Below are 25,400 nucleotides of genomic sequence, written 5' to 3'. Positions count from 1 at the left end.
GACATGGGGTTATTCAAGAAGCTGGTATTTAGGGCTTTGAAGGGTAGACAAAGTATACGTGGCTCCTCCAATGTTGCTTATGTCCATAGACAACGCTGACCGCTTCCCATCAGGGAGCTCGTTTGCTATCACATAAAATAAAAAACAAAGAATGTTAGGCGGCGTAGGTTCGTTTTGGCACCCTATGTGTAGAGAACCCTAAAAATGTGCCGGGGGAACTTACACATTTCCATGGCAGGGTCGCCATGTGGTACGGTAGATTGGCGAGGTGATAAAAAAGACTTTTTTTATTCAATAAATACCTAATATTGTATAGTTATGCAAATAGCAAAAATGCAATATACTTATAAACTAACTCCTTATATTATCGTTTTCTGTAGATTCGCGTTAATGGACTGGTTGTAGAAAAGAAAGGGGACAAACCGGACGTCCCATCTTATGAGGTAAGATGTAAAACTGTAGATTTAAAAAAGTTCGAGTTAGAGTAATTTTACAGGTGAATAATGCGCAGCTTTTTGTATACTAAGGCCCTATTGCGATTTAACAATTTGTTATTGATAACCGATTATGATGCTTGCTTGTGTCAAGCCCTACGGTCGGTGTCGATGGTGACAACACTATTGGCGCGCCCCGAGCTGTCAGAGGAGGATCGCCCGCCATTAAGTCGTCCGAGTGTGATTTACCTAAGCTATGCCTGTTTTCCGTGTGTTAATGTATTAAATCCTTTATTTAATGATGTATGGTGTTTTCACCTCTAATAGTTCAGAAGTGGGATTTGAATTGGTTTTGACACGACCTTGACAATAGTGTTTATTATCTTCTGTGGTTGTGCAAGCAAAGGGACTTCAAGGTATGCCAACCCTAATAATTGCTCGGAGCAATACTGAGCCGAACGGACTCGAGAATGCCCAACCAAAACGATCAGTTTAGCTCCCGTGCCTTGACTCTATATAAAATCAGCGATAAGTAAATTGTTTGTCTTTTTTTATTAAAGGTGGACGACGAGAAGAAGACCATAAAGATCTCCGTTCCCAAACTGTCTGCGCAATATGCGGGGCACTACCAAGTGAAGTTCAAGGTGGGAGAGGACGCGGACGCGGCCGATGTTACCAAGACCGTTTTGGAGGTCGAAATGTATGTACTTCTGTTATTCTAGTCATACAAATTTGAATACGAAATTGTAATACGTACTAACATAAAAATTTGAGACTTTTTTCTCTAATTTCTTTGAGAGAGCATAACCTTGATTGTATGGTCTGATTTTGTATAACTCTTTAATAATGTGATGGTGGTATTATCTGCTCAATAATTATAATTTTAGGCCAAAACAAAGACATTTCTTTTTGCGTGTTGGACTCCAACTAAATTAAAAAGACATTTAAATTTTTTATTACGCAAGAAAAGCATAAGTTAAATAAAGTTTCATTATTGCTTGCGGCTAAGAACGTTGCCAGCTGGGGCACTTGATATGGCCGATGTCCAAGGCTAGGCAGAGGCATACATTAACCTTGGCGATGACCTACTTTCTGCCTATGCTCCACAGACGAATTACTCTTGCCTCTTGCCAAACTATATTCATTTTTGGTTACAAGGAAGCTGGGGCTTCCGATTTGCGATGTTAAAGCTAAATAAAGTTTCATTATTTCTGCGGCCAAGAGCGTTGCCAGCTCGGGCACTTGATATGGCCGATGGCCAAGGTGAAGGAGCAGAGGTAGAGGCATACCTTGGCGAGCTCTTATTGTTGCCTATGCTCCACTGACGAATGACTCTTGCTAAACTATATTCATTTTTGGTTCCAGGGAAGCTGGGGCTTCCGGTGCTAAAGCTACAAGTCAAGATGGAGGCAAAAGCGAAAGCGGTAAGTTGAGTTAACCTTTTTTCATTATGTACTTTTTCTAGGAGCCTCAATTGTGGCCTCTACAAACTCTATAAGATAATCGCATGCATGATTACTCTGATTTTGACATGTACATGTTTATGGTTCCGATTCAGGCCACAAGATGGCAGACCCTCCAACGCGCACGGTCCCTATTTCAAAAACTTGTCCTGTCATGTCCTCTCTTTCGGTCACACAATTTTGTCGAAGTACTCAGTCCGGAATCTATAAAAATACTTGGTTACCTTTAAGGCTTCTTCGAATTTTGCAATTAATGACATGTGATTTTAGAAAGTATATAAATACATATTAGAGACATCTTATTCAGATCATCCTAGCTCCAAACTAAGCAATGTACCTACTGTAGGTACTAGGCGACGGTAGAGAAAACACCAATATGTTTCAGGAACAAAATAAATATCTGTGTTCATCTTACACATATATGCCATAACCAGTGTAGGCGATAGATACTTATTTTATATCTAAAGTAAGTTTGGGTATAATCTTATTCATTTAAAATATATAAATTTATTCCTATTATTAAGAAAGCCAAAGATTTCTTTACAATGTACACAAAAGTTTTCAAAAATCCCTGGCTACACATTACGTCATTGTATTAGTCGTAATTTTAATTATTAAGGTTTATTTCGTGCATGCTAACTCCATCTGTTGGACTTATAGTGTAAACATTCAAATAAAGTCACAGAGGGCGCTGGCGTGTATACTTAACCTATAACATATTGCGAATGTACCGTTGCCTATCTGCTCACCACGCGACACGCGAGCACTCTCATCATTTCACTTAAAAAACCTAGTTTTTATCCATCTTCCCTGCGTATCCTACAACCAGGATTTGAGCCCAGGAACATCGGCTTCATAGCCTGGGTCACTACCGACTAGGCCAGACCGGTCGTCGGCTATCTTATATAATTTTATAATTTCGGGAGCCTTTCTGGAATACACTTCGACCCACAGGGATCTTTTATGCAATTACCCCCTTAAGAATGGTTTGTCAACTACTCAAAGCTTTTTCAACCATCTCCATGTGCCGGATGACGGAGCTCATGGGTAGCATTTTGAATTCCTTTGGTTCCAGATAGCCTGCTCCAAATTCCTCCAGTCTTTGTCTGACGAGGGCGTGACATTAACGCATTTAGGTGTCTAATCGATAATTGCCGCAATAGTTGCAATGAATTCAAACGATCGATCAAATGCCGCAATATATCGCTAATCACATGGCATAATCGGTGACGTTCGGCTACATACCTATTCATAATTTTGTATTTTCTTCCTTTCACATCCGCAGACATCAAGCTAGAGATTTCAGCCAAGGCCTGCACAGTAGACGCCAAGTGCGAAGTTGCTGAAAACTCATACACCTGCGAAGGCTGCGAGTACAAGGGTGTGAAGTGTAACGGGGCTGACGCAGCTGCTGATAAAGTCAAGGGTGATGCGGCGGCTAAGAAGATCACTTATGCGTTTGACAAGTAAGTATACTACCATAATTTTAAAAACCATATGATTGCGAAAGCTATGGCTAAAGTTACGATCGATGCGGCGGCTCAGATCACTTAAGTACAGTCACGTCTGAAAATATCGATACGGACAAAGTGAGAAAAATATGTATATAGGACCTTATTGACTATATATTAAGGTAGTGTATACATATTTATAGCACTTTGTCCGTACCGATGTTTTCAGACGTGACTGTACATACTAGCAAAAAGTACAAAACCATACGACTGTGAGCTCAATGGTGTGAAGTGCAATCGTGCTGCCGTAGATGCTGGAAAAGTCAGGGTCGTTTCGGCGGATAAGAAGACTTATGCATTTGAGAAGTAAGTGTACTACTTAATCTACAAAAACATATTATTATTATTATTTATTTATTTCAAATAACAAATTGCACATTACAGCTAATGCCAAAGCGGCGCAAATTGGAACACATTAACAACATAAAGCATTAACATTATAAAGCAATAACACATGAGCAGCTAAGACACAGGAATTCATAACGGTATAGTACTCTCAGGCATCTCTCTTTCTAATATCCTCTTGCATTCCATTATCACTCGCCCCATCGCACTTACAAACAAATCGCACTGTGGCTGCGCCTCGAGCAGGTATACGCGTGTACGCAGGTATACGCGAAGGTTGCGAGCTCAAGAGTCTGCACTTGTGCAGTATAACGGTATTGAAAGTCAAGTTCGATGCGATGGGTAAAAAGATCACTTATTCGTTTGAGGAGCGAGTTTCCTAGCCTAATCTACAAATCATACGACTGCGAAGGCTGTGAGCTAAAGAGAGCGCAGTGCAACGGTATTGATGCAGCTGCTGATAAAGTCAATGCCGATGCGGCAGCTAAGAAGATCTATTATATGTTTGGAAAGTGAATATCCTATCATAATCTACAAATCATACGAATGCGAGCTCGAGTGTGCAGTGCAACTGTGTTGATGCAGTAGCTAAATAAAGTCAAGGTCGATACGGCCGCTAAGAAGATCACTTAGGACTTGACATCACGCTATTGGGAAGTGAGTTTTACTAGCATAACCTACAAAATCATACGACTGCGAAAGATGTAGCTGAAGTTAAGGTCGATGGGGTGCGGTGCGGATAATTAACTCTTAATACAATAGCGTAGATAAAACTAATAAATTATAAGATGGTGATTCGGAAAGATGATGATTAGTGAAGTTTCTTCCTTCCTTTACCAATCCTTTTTAAAATACGGAGGATGAAATGGAATTATTATTTTGTTAATAACATGCATAACTTGGAGCAGTCACTAGTTCATCATCATCTAGGTTACCAACGATAATTGAGTATATCATTACGTTTTGCCCCCGATAATCCGTTCTCTTAAGAAAGCAACCTATTGATTGGTTTCAGGTTCGCAGACACGGACGCTTGTGTGTACATGGGGCAGTTTGATGTAGGCGGCAAAGAGCACAACCAACCAGTAGCTGTTATTGAGAGTAAGTTTTTATTATAGGTCCTTCCACATGTTGTAGATCTTGTATTTGAGGTTGTACGGTTTACAAAATTTGCTGATATTATATTTAGTCGGTACCTTTGTTGTAAGTCAGGATTTCACTGACATGTCAGGATTTTTGGTCCTTTGTCCGGATTGCGGGGGGACTGGGCGAGTGTCAGGGTTTTTTAGAAACATATTTTTATTTCTTTATCAGGATTGCGAGGGGATTGGCAAGTGTCAGGGTATTTTAGAAACAGGATTTTTGGTCCTTTGTCAGGATTGCGGGGGGACTTGGCGAGTGTCAGGGTTTTTTAAAAACCTCTAGTAACCATTAGAAGGAGATAAATGTTTGGAATTGAGCAAAAAAAGCATAATAGGCATTATATGCTGTAGCTGCAGCGTATGTTGGTGAGTTAAAGAGCTAGTGGTCCCAGATACCAAACAAAGAAAGAGCATAAATGGGACCACTGTCACTCGGGGAGGGGGGTTGATTTTTGGAAAAATTACCGTCTAATCGTCCTTGAAAAGTCATCAGGATTATTAAGGTGTTATCCAGACTTTTCTTAGCATATTCCATTTTTTCATATGGCAATGATTTATAGTGAAACCAAGATAAGTTGGCAGCGATTTTGATAGCCCAGACAGCGCAAGTGTTATTTTAATCGTCAAACGTCATGTCAACATGTTTGACGTTTACTTACGACGACCGGTTTGGCCTAGTTTTAATCGTCAAACGTCATGTCAACATGTTTGACGTTTACTTACGACGACCGGTTTGGCCTAGTGGGTAGTGACCCTGCCTACGAAGCTGATGGTCCCGGGTTCAAATCCTGGTAAGGGCATTTATTCGTGTGATGAGCATGGATATTTGTTCCTGAGTCATGGGTGTTTTCTATGTATTTAAGTATTTATAAATATTTATATATTATATATATCGTTGTCTAAGTACCCTCAACACAAGCCTTATTGAGCTTACTGTGGGACTTAGTCAATTTGTGTAATAATGTCCTATAATATTTATTTATTTATTTATTACTTAACACTTGCACAGGCTGGGCTATCATAATCGCTGCCAACTTAGCTTGGTCTGACTCTAGTTAGAAACGTCAAAATTGCAAGATTTTAGTAGAGGTAAGGAGAACAATCTCTTATGGGAGAACGGTTGCTAAAGTGTCCAGCTGGCAGCTGTAAATAATAGTTCGTAATCTCTCCGATGGCGCTAGGGTAGCACAAGGACATGATATGAACTTACCCCCTTATTCATAAACGTGTGCTAAAGTTTACAAGCCGGTAACGATCGTTTGTCCCTTTCCATCATACCAATACGTCTGAAAGGGACAAACGATTGTTAGCGGCTTGTTAACTTTAGCACACCTTTATGAATAAGGGGTTTAGACTTTATTGACGGAGTGAAGTGCGCTGTCAGTGATTTGTTTTTATTTATTTGACGACCGGTCTGGCCTAGTGGGTAGTGACCCTGCCTACGACGCCGATGGTCCCGGGTTCAAATCCTGGTAAGGGCATTTATTCGTGTGATGAGCATGGATATTTGTTCTTGAGTCAGAGGTGTTTTCTATGTATTTAAGTATTTATAAATATTTATATATTATATTTATCGTTGTCTAAGTACATTTGTGTAATAATGTCCATTAATATTTATTATTTATTTATATCAAAGTAAAAAAAATCGTGATGTAATACGATCGTGACGAATGTGGCGCCACCTATTTAAGGCTTTTTGCTGGACACTTTCATATAGATCGTTCTCCTTACCTCTGCTCTCCATAATTTTAGCATTTTGCACCGCGAGTTGAAAACGTCCTGAAGTAAATAGGTAGCCTTTGTAGGTGTATGTATCTATTATCTGTTAGTTCTGTTACTAACAATTATATTATTTCTCATGAAAGTTAAAACCGTTTTATTTTTTAATTTGCAGATGACTGTAAGTACCTATATCATTTAATATAATACCTAAAATGTTACAATAAATGTTAGAATAACTATTAATTTCAATATACTTTGCTATGCATTTATTTAAATAAGTACACAAATTATTTATCGTTTTTATTATTAAATTCAATTTTTATTTGTATTTTAGCTAAGGGTAAGTTCCTTTTCGAGGGCATACAAATATCTTTATAGCTTTAGATGTATGTTTAATAAATAAATAATAAAAATAAAAATCATTTATTTCAGATTTGTTTAAAAATCCATCATTTAATACGTTACTTCTGTTTAGATCTAGAGTTACGAATTATCTTTGCAATTGTTTGATATGTTCGCGATGCGGGCGCCCCGCTGCACGCTGATCGCCGCCGCTCCACCGTCCTCTCAGAGGATCTACGATGAAAAACGAAGATCCAGTCCAGACTGCATAAATTTTTCGCCAATCTGAATAAATTATCTGATCAAATTAGGCCGTGCGGACGCAAACGCATATTTCGACCAATATTACCGATAGACGGAGGAGCGGACTCGAGAATACCAATTTGTTACGCTAGTATATTTTTCAGCGCTCAAATATCACCATAAATCTAAAATTGGTGATTAAATTAGATTTGCCAATTACCCGGTCTTCCTCCGCCGATCGAATTGATCATTCCGTCTGGACCGGAAATATTAAAATTTCTTTATCTGCCTCTGTATCGTTCTTGCATATTCTTTTGATAGTGAGGCATAGATTAGCGTTTTTCGGAGCAGGGCCTCAGTTTGTTTGTTTATACTGACCTGTTTAATTTTCAGACATTACGATCGACGGAGAAGTCCAAAAGAAGACTGCAAAACCAGAAGAAGAGTTTAAAGCAACCATCACATTTAAGACTGAAAAAGAAGGAGTTGATGTAGAGGCGGTAAGATAATAATGCTGAGTTTCTTCCCGGTCCTATATTGGGATACCCTCCTACAATTTAGGAGCGACTTAAATCTTCTCGGATCAGAGGTGTAGGGTTGAAGCTGGTGTAGCTTTATTTGACGTTAATAAGCGCATTGTAATATACCTTATACAGCTAATACAGTGGAGCCTTTTTTAGAGTATATTCAAAATGCTGGCGAAGCTAAACCATTTGAGAGGAAAGGACACGGCCGCTTGTTCAGACAAACGTAGTACTCATTTTCATCTCTGGATATTGACATAATGGAAAATATTCAATTTTCTATACAGAAAAGTAGCAAGTAGTAGTAGTAGTAGCTAGTAGTAGTAGTAGTAGTAGTAGTAATAGTAGTAGTAGTAGTAGTAGTAGTAGTAGTAGTAGTAGTAGTAGTATGATTTCTATAGTAATCTAAATAGTATTTTTTATTTATTATTTAATGCATGTTAATTATAAGATGTAATGTTTTGAAAAGATGTGTCCCGCCGAGTTTCTTGCCGGTCCATATTGGGCTACCCTCCTCCAATTGAGGGGGGGATTTAAATCTTCTCTGTTCAGAGGTGTAAGGTTAGAACCGGCGTAGCTTTATTTGACGTTCATAAGCGCATTGTAATATACTTACTTGAATAATAAACCTTAATCTTTATCTATTTCTGCGCAATTTGATGTATAATGAACCGTAGCTATGCCGCTACGTTTGAAATTTTTCGAATTTTGATTATTGTAAAATGAGGAGAGAAAAATAGGTTTCTAACAAATTTGTTAGTGCTTCTTAGGTATTTTTAATTATTGTAATCTATTAACCTATTTTTATTTAAAATCTAGGCAACCATGGGCTGGACCAACGTTTTAATAATACAGTTAAATTATATATAAAATAAGCTTTCATTTGATATATCATACGATTAAATAACTAACTATAAAATTTAAAAAAGACTGTACGCAGTTTTACTAGGCAACCTATTTGCAATGTATCGATGTGAATATTATCTATTATTTATTTCTTTAATTGTATATAGAGATGTCAATCACAATGAAAAACGAAAAATATACATACAGGATAAATATTTCTTATCACAAATAAATAACAAATTCAGGTAGATATGTCTTATAACGTTTCTTAGACCATGCTACCTACATTTATACATATATGTCTAGTATACCTGTATTTATACATACTTTTTTGCAGATTAATGTTAACGGGAACCCCGTGGAAAAGAAAGCGGGCGAAGGTTTCGAGGTATGTCGTAAAACCGCATTTTTTTAAGGAAACAGTATTGCATCAGCCAACCTATTTGCTTAGCATCCGTAAATAAATAAATATTTCCGGACAATCCTACACCGATCGGCCTAGCCCCAAAAAAGTAAATCATGTACCTACTATTGGTACTAAGCGATGATATATACAGGGGGAATGCATTTAATTTCTATCTAATATTTGGTAATGCGTTCCGATTAAGAAAACGTAGAAACAAAATATTGACGTAAAACATTTTTGGCCTTTATATGGAGGGTTTGCCGACTCGGACGCCCTGCCCCATAGAAAAATAACTTTTTTTCGCCTCAAATTTCTTTTCTTCTACTTTTCCTGATTAGAACACGATACTGAATGTGCCCTTGAACGGATTCACGCTATTTTTGTTACACGATGTTTATAAATACATAGAAAACATCCGTAACTCAGGAACAAATATCTGTGGCAAACACATAAATAATAGGGTTGTTTCCAATTTTTTGAAACGCTTGTATTACGTTCTATATTAACTAAAAGTTGCCCTAAAATTCAACTTATTATATTATATAGCCTACAAAGTGAAAAGCATAATGAACACACTATCATAAAAACAGATTTTTATTTTTCCTCATACAATAATTCAGCAAGCAATGTATCACTACTTTGCTTTAACTCAAAAAGTCGCATTTAAAGACGCGATGTGACAATAGGGTTGTTTCCAATTTTTTGAAACGCTTGTATTACGTTCTATATTAACTAAAAGTTGCCCTAAAATTCAACTTTTATACTAACAATGGCTTTAAATATGTTAAATTAACAAATATATTTTGACAGATGCTTTCGCGCCCAAAACGCTCTTTGAAAATTGTGTGACGTCACAGTTTACGGTTTGACACATAACTACATACACACGTAGAAGATACGAACTGTCAACTGACATTTGTCATTTGTTGTTTATCATCTAATTGTCAACAGTGTCAATCCGAGAGTTGTGACGTCATCAGAATCTTCAATGACGTTTCGAGTTTGGTCACCTGACGTGTGCCAAAAGATATTTTAAATTCAATATTTACAAAAATATGGTCATTACAGGTCCCCCTAAAAGTAGTTTAACATGTTCTTATAATCCAAAAGAATTTATTGGGATACAATTCTGCCCTAAGATTTGTAGATGGAAACAACCCTATTGAAACCGAGACCTGCTTCGTAGGCAGTGTCATTATTAGGAGGCTATAAGCTGCAACGCTTAGCACCCTTACATACCATGGCATGTCATGGCATTAAGTCCGCTTTTTGTACTGTAAGGTTTTCTTTTGTGCAATAAAGGTTAAAAAAAGAAACTTACTTTATTTAAGTTTCGGTGTTAATTTGCTCGTCTATTTGCCTCTCTATCGCTCAAATTTTGACGATCGGTCTGGCCTAGTGGGTAGTGACCCTGCATATGAAGCCGATGGTCCCGGGTTCAAATCCTGGTAAGCGCATTTATTCGTGTGATGAGCATGGATATTTGTTCCTGAGTCATGGGTGTTTTCTATGTATTTAAGTATTTATAAATATTTATATATTATATATATCGTTGTCTAAGTACCCTCAACACAAGCCTTATTGAGCTTACTGTGGGACTTAGTCAATTTGTGTAATAATGTCCTTTAATATTTATTTATTTATTATTATTATTTATAATTTGCAATCGAGAATATAGCGTGCTTATTGAATAAAAAACCTTATAATCAAAAGTTTTGATATATAAATGTGTTTCAGGTTCCGTCGAACAGAAAAATAGTAGAGTCAGACCAAGATAAGTTGGCAGCGATTTTGATAGCCCAGGCGTTGCAAGTGTTAAGTAAACATCATAATTATTTAGAATTTTACCGTTTAAAATAACAGGTTCACAGTATGGGCTATCAAAATCGCCGCAAACTTATCTTGGTCTGACTCTAAACACGTCGGCCAGTAAATATTGAAGATACTCTCAGATCACATGTGTATCGGTCGATCCGCTTCGCTTCGGCTGACAATTACATTGTCATGTGATCTGAGACATTTCTTTGTTACTGCCCTAGGTGAGTAATGCACTATTTTGTTATAGGTGGACGCCGCCACAAAGACCATAACAATCACCATTCCCAAGATGTCCGCGGCGTTTGCAGGCCACTACCAAGCCAAGTTTAAGGACGGCGACGCGACCGTCACCAAGAACATTATGGAGGTCACGTTGTAAGTACCTGTCTGAGGACCTGGTCAAAATTCTTTTCAATGCCTTGTTTTTTGTCGCAAAAATGTGACGGAGTGTAGCTTTTTGTATGAGAAATTTAGTTTTGAATTTTTGTCATGCTAAATGTAAGCTACAGCTAAAATGACATGCAATAGCACTCGTCTTGTTTAGTAATTTGATAGAATACAGAAATACAAGTCACACAATAGTGGTCCAAAACAACACAATGAAAAGAATTTCGATCGGCCACATCGAAAAATAATTGTTGCGAAATTTCAAATATAATTTTACCAAGATACAGATATCCATCAGATTCACATCAAATAGAAATATGTATATAGAGTTCCGTAAAATTAGTTTAAAAAAAAAGAAAAAAATAATAATAATCTTACTTTACCCACCCGTCACCAACTTTGCGTAATCATTTTTTAAAGCAAATTATACTAAAACTTATTGCCTACCTAAATGTTGCAAAATCGTTTTATATTTCATCTAGATCCTGACCGGTTTACTTTCCTGCATTTTTTCTACGACGTTGTTCTAGCTCTATATTTATACCCACGTAACCCACGTTTTTTTACCACATCACACATCCAAAGGATTAAATACCCCATCTCTTTCTTTTTACTTTTCAGGGAAGCCGGTAAGTGGAGTTATATATCTTAATTAATGTTTTTTTTTTGGCTCACAAAACAAGTTACAGACAATAGCGGAAATTACACTATTAACATACAGTTCAGTACCCCTAGGGTAAATTTGATCGACATCATAACGTGACGAACGCGTTTGCGTTAAGTCTCATTTTGTATAGGATTTTGAGTTTCCAAAACGTCCCGCTTGGCGCGCTCTTTCTAAATCCAATATAAAATTAGACTAAACACAAACGCGTACGTCACGTTTCGAAATCGAATTTATTTACACTAGGGGTACAGATCTAGACTATAACTCTAAATATGTGTGCACAGAAGGATAAGGACATATATAATTACAATTTATCGCTAAAGAGGTGAGATCTCATTTCTACGCTAAATAATATAGACAAAAAGGTAAAATAAACAGTAGCAAGATTTAGCATTTATAGAGTTGCGTACGCTAGTAATTAAACTAAGTCTAAAACTAAATTACACTAAACATTTTAATTTGATTAAACAGTAAGCGTTTACGAAAATTGACTGCAAGAGAAATTAAAATTTAAAATTAATGGAGCATGGAGACATTAATTGCCTATTGGGCTTGCCTATTTTACCGATGATTAAAAAAAACTACTACCTACCGCGAAAACCGAAATTCGCAAATTACGGGGATCGTTCTCTTTTACTCTCGCTAAGACGTAATTAGAGTGAAATGCCCGCAATTGACGAACATTGATTTTCACGGTTATAGCCCTGTTCCTACGTTACTGTTCATAGAAGTGTATTTTGTATTTTTTTTTTCAGCGGCAAGCCGTCGACGTCGTAAGGGTTAGAATAGTTATGTACCTCTCCACTTACATCTTTATGAAAGTACTTTATGAAATAAACTCAAATTGAAATATAATTAATCTTTTTTTACGCGCCCTCCATGTAAGGTTAATAAGTTGATCGACGACATTTGAACCCACTATTTATGCGAAATATAAAAATACGCGCGCAAAATAAGTGTAAGTATGGGAATGGGACACCAGAAGTGGTTGTAAATATTAAGTAAATTACTTACAACGATAGAAATGGGCTGTATATGATAAAAAAGAAATTACTTGTTTGACGTTGAGCATTGTATATGGATTTAACAAAAGCTTTTGATTTTGTAGATCATAAAATCTTATTATCAAAACTATATAATTATGGTATCCGCGGAAATACCTACAATCTACTACAATCCTACTTGATGAATCGAGAGCAAGTCACACAGATAACTCGAATTTGTGTTAAGTCTAAGAAAGAAGTCACGTTTTCTTCAGACTTAAAACAAATAAATTCTGGCGTCCCCCAAGGAAGTGTCTTAGGCCCGCTCCTCTTTTTAATCTACATTAATGATCTGCCAGAAGCAATCACAGATAAGATAGTTCTATTTGCAGATGATAGTACAGTGATTTTTACTAGCGAAAACCCATCATCATTTGAACCACACGTCAACAAAACAATAGAACTAATAATTGATTGGCTACAGAAAAATAATCTATCTATCAATTTAAATAAAACCAAAATAATGACCTTTAAACAGCGAAAAGAACTTATTTCTGATTTAAAAATTACATACAAAGACCAAGACATTGAGGAGACGGATGCAACAACTTTTTTAGGGCTAAGTTTAGATCGTACTTTAAGTTGGAACCTTCCCTGTCTTTTTATATACGAAGTCGCATTATACATTAAGTATAACCCTAACCAGTTCTCCTATTTCAATAGTTATCGCCAACAATATAAAATAAACTCTAGGTCATGTAAAACAGCATTACTAGCAAAAAGCTTTTTTGGAATGGCACCAAGAATTTACAATAAACTGCCAAAAGAGATTTTAAAAATTAATGATTTAAAGAAATTTAAAAAAATGTTGTATGATTTCTTAATAACTAAAGCGTACTACTCAATACAAGATTTTTTGTCAGACTCAGGTAATTTTATTACCCTTTAATATGTAGTGTTATATTGTATGTCATGTCTTCATTATTCACCATAGATTTAGTTTGTAAATGCGTGCTACATGTCCTCTGTAGCTATTTGTATGCCATGTGGCGTAGCATAGTGATACTTTATTATAAATTTAAGACCTACTGTTGTACATACGTTTAACAAATAAATAATTTGGAATTTGGAATTTGGACGTCTAATAGTTTATAGGGAATTTTGGGAAAACGCCTTAGCGCTTATCTTCGAAGACCTGAAGGCCTACCGCGAACCACGTGCCACGTGTTGCCTCCCTGTCACACTTACGTACGAATACACAAGTGCGACAGAGAGGCAACACGTCGAACGTGGTTCGCGGTAGGCCCTCTGCTTCTTGATCTTCACGGGCCCGCGATTTCGTAAAACTTTAAACCATCAGAGTCACACCCACGCGTACCACTTCACTTTGTTTTTGTTTCTCATAAAACAGTGTTTTATGATCCTTCCAGCCGACTTCGACCATGGCGACTACTTCGACTCCTAGTTAGCTCGGCGCTCGTGCGCCCGAAGATGGCTGACGTAGCCGATCTTCGAGGTAAACCGTGCACATTGAGGGCACGTGAGGACACCAGCCACGTAGTGGTGGTGAATGGACGCAGGCTGGTGTGTTTTCAGCTCGTCGCGTTTAGCAACTGTTTTAACAACGTACCTACATTTCGACTGGCCCAATTTTTCCAACCGATCTGTCATTTCACTACAAAGTCAGTGTTATTGGAAAGTAGTTTGCTATGCTGCAATTTTAGTATCTAGGAACTCTGTAATATAACGCATTACATCTATACTGTCCTCGGGCATTCCTTATAGGAAGGCCGGTCAACGGAAGCTAGCCCCTTAAGTGCCAATTACATCCACACTTTATTAGGCCTGATATCAGACCCGATTTCGGGCCCGAGCAAGAGTATTTTTCCGTTTCACCAAATATCAGCACAGCGTTTACAATATCTGAAATGTAAAAAAATGGTTCATATGCAAAAATATCAAACATTGAACATTTTTGGCAATTAGAGACAGGTATTTTTTACATTTCAAATATTGTTAACGTTGTGCTGATATCTAAAAAAAAAAAAAAAATTTTTCAAAATTTAATCTGTTTATTTCAATTTTTTGTTGAGGTACAGTCAGCACTCAGTTATAATCTCTATATTTGGAGATTGTGTTAACTAAGTTTAGCCTTAACTAAGTATATAATTAGTCCTGTTGGCAGTTAGTGTTTACATGTTATTATAATACTATTTGTAACAAAATTAATTCAATTAATCAGTGCTTTCTTAAGTGTACTCTTTATTTTATCAGGATGTTTTTCTAAAGTTTCTACTACTTGTTTGGGTAAGCTGTTCAGGATATTAGGCAGGTATGTTGGCCAGAGCCTTTTCCCATATTCATTGTTACTTTTAGTTATTTTAAAGTATGGTTCATTGGTTAAGGTCCGGAGGTGGGATGGTCTCCTATACCTGTCCAGCTGCCCCAGCAAGTGTTTATATTCTAATATTACAGCAAGTTTTACTTTGTCATATACACTAGATATTCTACAGTATTTAAACAATTTGTGATAATTATTTTTATATTGAAGTTTTATTTTCAAGGGAACTATAGTTTTTAGTAATCTTATTTGAATATCATATATTTTTTGTAAGTATGTTTTATATGTTCTCCCATAGCTAGAGATACCATAGTTAATTACAGAGTCTGCAAGTGCCATGTACAATAGGCGTAGTACGGAGTAGGGCATTTTATGTTTCAATATACTAAGGTTACTTAAAATTGCCCTGAGTTTGTTGCACACATGTTCAACATGTGGACCCCAGTTAAATTTGGTGTCTATTTTAAGGCCTAGGTAGGTATGTTGATCAACTACTTCTAGTTTTTCACAGTTACAATATGTTGGCCCTGTGTGCATACATACATGGTCATGGGCTACAATTCTAGGGGTATATGTGGTTTTGACATAGGGTGAGTGAATATACATTATCTTGGTTTTTTTATAGTTTAAGGATAATCCTGCATCGTGTGCCCATTTACATAGAGCATCAAATTCAGTTTGCATCTGACTCTCCGCCACCTTGATATCTTTATTGGCCGTTATTAGGCATGTGTCATCTGCAAACTGGTACACAGAGGCGGTTCTGAATATATTGCACATATCATTCACATATATTAAGTATTCTGTTGGGCCAATTATTGAGCCCTGTGCGGTGCCATAATTAGATTTTTTTAGGTCGCTCAAGTCCCCGGCAATACTGACTGTGTTGTATCTATTATGGTGGTAATCTTTGAACCAGTTTAAGAATGGCCCCTGTATACCATTTTGCTCAAGTTTTTTAAATAGGGTGTCATGGTTCAAAGTGTCAAACGCCTTACTGAAATCAATCATAACCACTATAACATGATTTCTATTGTTTAAGTGTCCATTCACTTCATCTGTAAATTGAGCCAACAGCTGTGAAGTATTTTTTCCTTTTTGGAATCCAAACTGTCTTTCATGAATTATACCATTTCTCGATAAGAATCCATTTATTTGATTACCTAAGTATTTTTCTATAATTTTGTCTAGGCTTGAAAGAATTGTTATAGGTCGGTAATTGTTAGTATCAGAATAGTTACCTTTTTTATGTATAGGTCGAATTAATCCTATTTTAAGCTTGTCAGGGTATGATGAGTAGGCTATGCATTGATTTGTCAAATGGGTGAGAACCGGGGTTATTTCCTGGGTAATACATTTTATATCTTTGGCTCTTAGGTTATCATATCCAGCACTTTTATTTTCATTAATGTTTTTAATTATTGTTGACATAGACCTTTCGCTTATTTTGTTAAGCTTTAGTGTTACATTAGGAGTGTTTATGTAGGAATTTTCATCGAGCAAGGGCACATTGCATGTGTTGAGAATATTCAATACATTATTTTCGAAGTCTCGGGCAAATTTATTGGTCATTTCACTGGTTTTCATCTTAAAGTACCTAATTAACATGTCATCAACAGCTTGTAATACTCTACCAGTTAACTTGTTAATTATTTGCCACATTTTTTTGGGATTGGTAAAATTATTACAAATTTCTCTTTTAGTGTAGTTGTTTCTGGCTTTATTCATTAGTCTATTAGTTTTATTTCGGTATTTTTTGTATAATAATTCCATTTGTTTATCATTAGTATTTTTGAGGTGTAATTGTAGTAGCTTATTTTTTGTGTGAGACATTTGTAATAATTTTTCCGTCAACCATTGACATTCATGTTTATATTTGGTAATTTTTGGTTTTTTCACTTGAATCTTACACGACTCATAAACCCTGGTAAATTTACTGACTATAAAGTTGTATATATCATTTGGGTTTTTTATTTCAAACACTGGTCCCCAGTCTACTTCCACAATCGACATTACTAGTTGAGTTTAACTATATACATATAAAAAAAAAAATGAATATTTTTGGCAAATAGAGGCAATGTATTTTTTGACGTGAAACGTCAGGTGAACGACTTTAAAAAACCATCGATGATTAATGATCGAAGCAAAAACCAGATGTAACGAAAAGTGTAATGGCGCGGTGGCTTATATCTCTGTAACTATAATACCTATATTTATAGTTTTTTACTTATTAAGTATTATAAATGTGTCTATTAAGTATTTTAACTGTTGTTAATGAAAACTCCACCAGCCATCAGAAGTAATATATCGGCCCCCATACTTATACTTATCTTATACCTTTAAACGAGCAATTCTTGTATATATATAAATATATATATTTCTGTGATCTCGGAAACGGCTCTAACGATTTCGCTGAAATTTGGTATATAGGGGTTTTTGGGGGTATACAATCTATCTAGATGTCTTATGTTTGGGAAAACGCGTGTTTTCGAGTTTTCATGCGTTTTTCTTTCGACGCAGAATATGGTCGCTAATTTCGTGTTGCCGGCCACTGTCCGTCTGGTCCAGCGGGTTAAGACGCGGACTGCTAAACGAGTGTTACGGGTTCGAATCTCGCCCGGTGACTAACTTTTGTTTTTTTTTATATGTTCAAGTTTATATATAATTTTTTAATTTTTATTGTTTCAGACAAGTTTAATTTAGTAAAAAAATTTAGTTAAGATTATCACCTATAGACCACCATATTACAATAAAAACTGAGCAAAGCTCGGTCGCCCAGGTACTGTGACTTGAAAAGTGGATTGTAAAAACAGACTTCAGGTATTTTTAGGTTACGTCATCATCTTATTTTAAATCATTATAGTACGTCATCACCATTGTGAAACGGTTGTATAACGTCGATAAATCATTTCATTGGTCTACAAATAAGTAATAACTCAATATCGCGAGACTAATTTCTACATGGTTTACATTAATACCTGCTAAGTTGAGGAGCGACAGCAAACAAATACTTAATATTACAGTGAATAATATATATGTCAATATAGAATAGATTTGTATTTTGAGTTCAAGTGGAACTTATAACTTGTATCAATTTACCGATTACCCGTAACAGCTGTGAAGAAGGGAACCTGAAGAGCAGGCCTATGGAACTCTCGGCACGACCTAAGATTTATATTTATACCTAAGAGGCGCGCACCTCAGAAGGTGCAAAAGCCAGTAGGCTGACACAAGAGCGAGCGAAAGGGAGGCAGATAACGTCTTTCGATTTTTCGATGTTGGTAGTAGATCCTCTGGAACCTAAATGGGTACTCACTGTGCCGTTTCAGAAGAATTCCTACCGCGACTGCTCCGACTATGGAATGGACAGCTTATAGAGATTTTCTTTAGGGACTACATTATCAAACATAGAAGTAACTACAGGTTTTTAAAGATTCGGTAACGTGCATGTGACACCCCTGTACGTACAGCAATCCTGAGGCTACGGTAACCGCTTACCATCAAGCGGGCCTCGCGTGCCTAGCGTATAAAAAGTCCCTAATAGTATTTTATTCAATCGTTTGTTGATTTGATTCAATGTTTAGGGGACGAAGCTTGCTGAATATGGGACTTAATCACGTAAACTTACGTTTATTATATGGCCTGACGTTTCGAACGTGACGTTACGCTCGTGGTCACAGGCAGACTGGCGAGGAATTGTATCAACATCTTGCTGCGCGGGTTTTGCGAACTACCCGCACTTGATCTTGATTATTTTTAAAACTATGAACGAAAATCGTGTTGGTTTAAATCAATATATGAAGCTTGCTCAGTTGCTTAAGTAATGTACGACATTGAAAAGTTTGATTATATCACTATAAACATAAATAATTAATCAAAACCCGTTACTATTGTCGCCCGTTTATATCTTCTCTATGGGAGCGCGGCAGCACGTATTGGTCAAATTCATTATAGTTGACTACAGCGTATCGAAATGAATATTATAGTTGAGTTGGGAGCCGATACATGAAAAGAACGCCATTATAGTTTGGTATACGAAATCTTAATTCAACCATTACACTTTACTGTCGACGAGTAGAAAAAGTACCTTTTTAATAGCAAAATATTTTGTTGTTGTCCGTATTATATTAATTGGAAAATTGCAAACTATTTCTAATTTCCGATACAAGCGCACCCATTGTTGAATTCTCGAAAATTTAAATTAGTTTCATCTGGAAACTCAAAGGCAGCCGAGATGTTTATATTATTTCTGTGTAAGTAATTTAATTTCTGTTAAATTGTTACGTTGCTTGCCCATCTGTAGACTAGCATACAACTACGCTTGAACGCTTTATGTCATAAACACAAACATCATTGAAACGCCAAAATCTTGGTTGCAAGTGTCCGCCATAACACCTATAGTTGTCCTTGGCGCTGTGGACACGACTAGTAACGACAACTTTAGGTGTTCTTGGCGTTCAAAAGCGTAAATGCCAAGTAATAAGCATTTGTATAAGGTTAGGTGGGGTAAGAGAAAACATGGGAAAAGATACACTCTTGTATGGAAAATATACATAGATACTTAAATATATATTGAACACTAAATTAAATGATAATACTAAAAACAAACCTAATTCATCAATAAAATTAACTTCAAAATAATTACGTAGAAGGACTTTCCTCGTGCGGTTTCACTTGCCCCGAGCAAAATAAACTCACTTTCTCATTCCCGTCATGACTTTAAACAGTTTGCTAAAGTTTTTTTTTATCTTTTACATACAGGCTTGGCTTTTATCGCAAATTCAGAAATCAGAGTTCAAGCAGAATCAACAACTTCGAATGATATACATGTTAAAAATACAAGTTTCCCAGTAACCGGTCCAAAATATGAAATACGAACAGAAAAGCACTTAAATCAAAATAATTCTGAAGTTACATTATCGTTTAATGAAAATACAACAGCGTTAATAAAAGATTTGAAGGCAACAGTTGAGAAACTAATAGCACATTTAGAAAAAGCAAAATCAAAACCAAAAGAATCGCCGCGTCGAGTTCTTCACAGTAGTATTTATGATTTTTTCCCAAAACTTCCTAGAAAAAAAAGAACTATAGAAAATACGACAGACGCTGGAACTAATAGTAATATGATTCCTGTTGTAGTTCAAATGGACCAAGCAAAAGATGTTGAAAATGTTACTGAAGCAAAAATAGAAAAAGTAAATAAAACAGAAGAGGTTGAAAATGATTCATACTATGATTGGTTGCATAACGATCCAAATAACGCTACCGAAGTTAGTAATTCTACCGAGGCTAGCGGCAGAAGGAGTTTCAATTCAGACATGGAAATAGCTAAAGTTGTACGAACAAGACTGCTATCTTATGTCCATGAACATATAAGCGACACTATGAATAAAATCGATTCACTTAAAAATGTAAAGAATTCTTATGGTACAAATAACATTTTTAACATAGGATACATCATGGCGAACGTCGATCTAATAGAGAAAAACTTGAAAAAATTAAGAGAAGGTATAAATGAGAATAATAAGGAATGGGCTGAGGCACATATTTTAGACGTTTTTGATAAAGTTAAATATACGAATAACGTAATGACAAGTCTAATGACGGCTTTGAAATCGATTTTTAATGCATCGCCGAGTAATGGAGTTTTTGAAAACGCACAAAGCATATATGGTTAAACAAATAAAAATATTATTATAAATTAAGCTAAATGGAGTCTTAAGGCGCATTCACACCGCAATTAGCCACTGTCACACTGTCGAGCAGTGTTGGCCGAAACGTTAATGCAATTGACTAATAACCATTACAAATTGAACCGTTAACTATAATCGTCCGTTACGGGTTTCGGTTCAATTTGTAATGGTTAATATTCAATTGCAATTAACGTTCGGCCAACACTGCCGTGGAACGACACTGTGCAACAGTATGTAACTATTATAGTTCGTTTTTTTTGCATTAGAGAAAGGTAGGTAAGGTAAAAACGCTTTGAAAATCAGTAACCATTGCTAATGAAAGCAGAAGAATGAAAATGATCGTATATATTTTATAATTGTTACATATCTTACTTACTTACTGCTGTGGCGCAGCGACCCGACACTTCGGGTCTTGGCCTCGACACCAAAGACTATGCTTCTATGTCCAAAGCCGTTTCTGTCCAGTCGACGGCGCCGAGATCGCTAAGGTCTTTTTGTACTTCGTCTCTCCAGCGGTACCTAGGCCGTCCAGACGGTCTTCTGCCGTTTGGAACTCCAAAGTACGCCCTCCAGACTGCACGATCTTCACCCATCCGGACTACGTGCCCGAGCCGTCGGAGTCTGGCGGCTACATATCTGCCGTAACTTTTTTTTAAAGTGCATTTCAATATAAATGTTTCTAATGCTAAAAAACGGACTATAGATAAGTTACTAAATGTTGCCGTGCTGCACAGTATAATAAATAGGGATGCATCATCTAGGCGTATTAAATTAAATGAAACAATATATTTTTAACTTATTTGTTTTATTTCTATCTAGAATACATCACACGGCATAAACGGCAACAATTATAATTTTAACAAATATAGAATATCCGACCACATACTTATATCATAACAAGTAGGAAACGCGAATATAACTAATTACGACGTAAATATAGTATGGTCGAAGATACGACAAATATTATTAATTTTAATGTTAACTTTAAAGGATTTCTTCAAAAATATCTCCGCCTAAACAGCTGGCCTCTCCTGTGTCACACTCTTAACTTTTATTTAAGTTTTTTATTTTATTTTATTTAAGATTAAGATGTTAGTATGTAGTTAGTTAGTGTGGGTCAAATCTTGGAAGATATATTTGACCCACTTCCCGAAATTTTGCGATGAAAATGCAATATTATGATGGAGCTGATCTGATGATGGAGACAGAAACACCGTAAACTAATTGTGTTTGGTGTTGTCTTAAGGAGTATTAGTTGCTTGGCTTGTAGAAAGAAAAGTACATTCCGCGATAAAAGCTTGTGCCAAAAAATATTTGCAAAAAATATCTAAACGGCCTCATATACGGCGGTGTCTTTTTAGTAAAATTAAGTGTAAGTCTAGGTACTCCATAGATTTACCGTTAAACGGAGACGGTTGTGTAAGAATTGTACGATTTGCTTCTTATTTTACGGCAAATTAATGGAATGCGCTCCCGCCTTCTGTATTCCTTGAGAAATATGACTTTGGTATCTTTAAAGCAAGAATGAATAGGCTATTACTTAACCAGTGTTGGCAGCATGGTTCCATTTGTATCGCTTGTCACTATGCCCATCACTTTCGCACTTACATACTTGTTAGAACGTGACAGGCATGGTGACAAATGATAAAGAGCCGACCACATTAGATTAGCCCTACTGTCTTAAACTCTGTCTTCGCTTTCCATCAGATGTGACTAGGGCCGATTGTCGATTAATTTATAAAAAAATATATTATGGTCAGCTACTTACTGGCTGAATATGAAGCTGATTTGTTTAAGTAAATAACATGTTTTAATTCACTGGGACTTTTATAAGATAAAAGTCTGCGGTCAGAAAATTTTGCTTAAACTATTAAAAAATAAGCCTCTTTACAACAGTCAAATCTTAAAGAAATAACTATAATATATTTAGTTAAAAATATATAACATGTACCTAAATGCTTTTGTAACAATTTACAACAGATATTTTTATTCCATTTATTTTTTAAGTATGTTAGCGAAATTAGACACTATTCCCATATTCTTTAAGTGAATAATAGTCCAATTTCTATATACTTAAATATAAATCTTACATATAATTTGAGCACGATTCTTATACATCTAATAGTACAATAGTATATGATAAGATAATTGGTAAGAAAGACAATACGTACTTGTACTTCGTCGTTATAAATAAATTTAAACAGTACCTATTTATATGCAACCAGTCTATAAGTGTCATATCTGACAACTCAAGGCAGTTTCTGAACTTTGCTTTAAAATATAACTTGTACAAATTATGGTAAATATTTAATATACCTATTACTACACTCTGTTGGCTTGCGATTTTCTCATTGGCTGCAAAATGCTGTCTAATACAACGGTCGCTGGATTTACGTTGCTGCACCTTTTCAACAAAAAATATATTAGGTAATAATATTTTATTGATGTGATCGCTTTTCGCAGACTTTCGCTCTTTGCCGACTATCGCAACACGCACACTAGCGCCTTGACTTGACTTGTTTTTTTTTTGTTTTTTTTTTTTAAACATATTTGCTACCAACGTTTTCATAGCGCTACGCTCGTAGTCAATCCCAGCGTTTTTCCGCTTTGTAGAGGAAAGCGACTACGAACAGGGAACCCGCTGAGCGGGTGCCCGTTACTCAATGTGTTAATAGAGGTATGTTTATATTTGCGATGACTTTGGCCGCTCCGATATATCTGATCATGTCTGTACCTTATTATGAAAAAGTATATTGAAAAAGTCGGCTAGGTGCTAACTGTCAAATTCCAGTAGGTTGTAGAAGGTCGGTTAACGCCTTCACTGCCAGCAACCCGCCAGGCTATCGCTCAGTCCGTAGTCGCTTTTCGCTACATACGCATTTTCCCATGTTATCGGCTACGCTCGTAGCGCGTAGCACGCGCTGGTACTGAATGTGTTAAATGCGAAATAAAAATATGACAAATCAAAAAGTCGGCAAAACGATAGCTAAAAATATAAAAATTTAAATAATCGGCAAAGAGCGAAAGTCGAGGAATAGCGATCACATTTTTATTATCAAAACAACTAAGACCAAACTAAAGTGCACCCTGCGGTGGCAGCATGCTTGTATTTTTTATCACCTGTCACTTTCACACTTACTTACGAACTTGTTAAAACTTGACAACCGTGCGTTTAGGCCGCTGGCCTTCTCTATATTTCTGCTCAGGCTGCGTAGACAAGTTGCCAATCGTTCACGCTCCTTATCGTAGCGTATCTCTCTCTCTCTATCACTCCCGATTAGTGCGACAGAGACAGTGGCGTTTCGTCCGCAACGGAACGTAAACGACTGGCATCTTGTCTACGCAGCCAGTTACTGTGCTAATCCCAGTCGGAATCCGGTCAAAGTCATAGTCAACTCAAAAGTGACACCATACCTAGACGACCGGTTTGGCCTAGTGGGTAGTGACCCTGCCTACGAAGCTGATGGTCCCGGGTTCAAATCCTGGTAAGGGCATGTATTTGTGTGATGAGCATGGATATTTGTTCCTGAGTCATGGGTGTTTTCTATGTATGTAAGTATTTATAGATATTTATATATATCGTTGTCTAAGTACCCTCAACACAAGCCTTATTGAGCTTACTGTGGGACATAGTCAATTTGTGTAATAATGTCCTATAATATTTTATTTATTTATTTATTTATTACCTAACTATCCAGTTATTATGCGAGTATCACACTGATGCGAATTCGCAAGTCGCTCCGGTGTATGAGCGTCATAGCGCCATGCGCGTGTATAGCGATATTCCACTCGAGCACCAAAACGGCGTGCGAATCCGCATCCAACGTGAAGTCCACCTTCTCGTTTCCTTGATCCGAATGAAACTGCGTCAATTTGGTATTAAATAAACTCCCACTTCAAAATGCCATTCTAATTTTTATGTTACTTAGTAGTATTGACATATATATAAGACGGGCCTTCCGTTACGGGCATTAAGAATGGTGCTAGTTCAGTGGTGTCACTCATGAATTCGAGCCAATCGCGTGATGTGAACTCATCAACCAATCGCGTTGTAGTGTTACGCAGCGTCTTAAGTACGTGAGCGAACTCGCGAACGCGAAGCGGCGCGGCGCGGTGCGGGTTTTGATACCTATGGAAGTCTCCCACGTGGGCGATCTCGTTGTGAACGCGAATACCGTTGGGCCGCCGCGCCGCGTCGTATTCGCGAGTTATTCGCTCACGTAAGCGCTGCGTTAGACTGCACGATTGACTCGAATTCGTGTGCGTGACACCGCTGTACTGGCCCCATTCTTATTGCCCGTAAGGCCCGTCCTTAGATATATGTAAATGCAACAAAATCAAAAGCTGTGATTATTAGTTTTAAGCATGACAGCACCCTCCGAGCTGCTGAGCTGAAAATACCTTGGGAACATGTCGTTACATCGCAGTTCTGTCCAGCCAGTGAGCGCTTCGTACACCATCGTATCCAACGCCTTGTCTGCTGGCAGCTCGCCCGTCAGCATACGGAGCGCGATCCTACAAATAAATTTTAAA

General features: G+C 36.8%; 3 protein-coding genes across 3 annotated transcripts in view; 2 read left to right on the top strand and 1 right to left on the bottom strand.

The window, feature by feature from the left end:
• The window catches only part of LOC133532450 (uncharacterized), a 32,068-nt gene extending 19,363 nt beyond the window's left edge, over positions 1 to 12,705 (top strand). Inside the window, exons 12-20 of the mRNA XM_061871125.1 lie at positions 381 to 443; positions 995 to 1,134; positions 1,800 to 1,858; positions 3,183 to 3,363; positions 4,769 to 4,854; positions 7,596 to 7,702; positions 8,910 to 8,960; positions 11,044 to 11,171; positions 12,606 to 12,705. Coding sequence (XP_061727109.1) covers positions 381 to 443; positions 995 to 1,134; positions 1,800 to 1,858; positions 3,183 to 3,363; positions 4,769 to 4,854; positions 7,596 to 7,702; positions 8,910 to 8,960; positions 11,044 to 11,171; positions 12,606 to 12,627 — 837 coding nt within the window. The 3' untranslated portion in view covers positions 12,628 to 12,705. The remainder of the gene's footprint in view (positions 1 to 380; positions 444 to 994; positions 1,135 to 1,799; positions 1,859 to 3,182; positions 3,364 to 4,768; positions 4,855 to 7,595; positions 7,703 to 8,909; positions 8,961 to 11,043; positions 11,172 to 12,605) is intronic.
• A 6,410-nt stretch (positions 12,706 to 19,115) lies between these two features.
• LOC133532640 (uncharacterized protein PF3D7_1120600-like) lies at positions 19,116 to 21,662 on the top strand. The gene is made up of 2 exons (XM_061871398.1): positions 19,116 to 19,427; positions 19,936 to 21,662. Exons 1-2 carry the CDS (start codon positions 19,409 to 19,411, stop codon positions 20,850 to 20,852), a joined length of 936 nt encoding a protein of 311 aa, XP_061727382.1. The 5' UTR covers positions 19,116 to 19,408; the 3' UTR covers positions 20,853 to 21,662.
• Positions 21,663 to 21,795: 133 nt separating this feature from the next.
• Positions 21,796 to 25,400, bottom strand: part of LOC133532639 (uncharacterized) — a 31,912-nt gene continuing 28,307 nt past the window's right edge. Inside the window, exons 9-10 of the mRNA XM_061871397.1 lie at positions 25,269 to 25,382; positions 21,796 to 23,271 (exon numbers count right to left, since the gene is read on the bottom strand). Of these exons, the coding sequence (XP_061727381.1) occupies positions 23,190 to 23,271; positions 25,269 to 25,382 (196 nt within the window). The 3' untranslated portion in view covers positions 21,796 to 23,189. The remainder of the gene's footprint in view (positions 23,272 to 25,268; positions 25,383 to 25,400) is intronic.

This window comes from Cydia pomonella, chromosome 27, assembly GCF_033807575.1.
Source record: "Cydia pomonella isolate Wapato2018A chromosome 27, ilCydPomo1, whole genome shotgun sequence".
Taxonomy (NCBI): domain Eukaryota; kingdom Metazoa; phylum Arthropoda; class Insecta; order Lepidoptera; family Tortricidae; genus Cydia; species Cydia pomonella.
The sequence above is the reverse complement of the archived record's forward strand: the minus strand, read 5'-3'. Positions and strand labels throughout refer to the sequence as shown.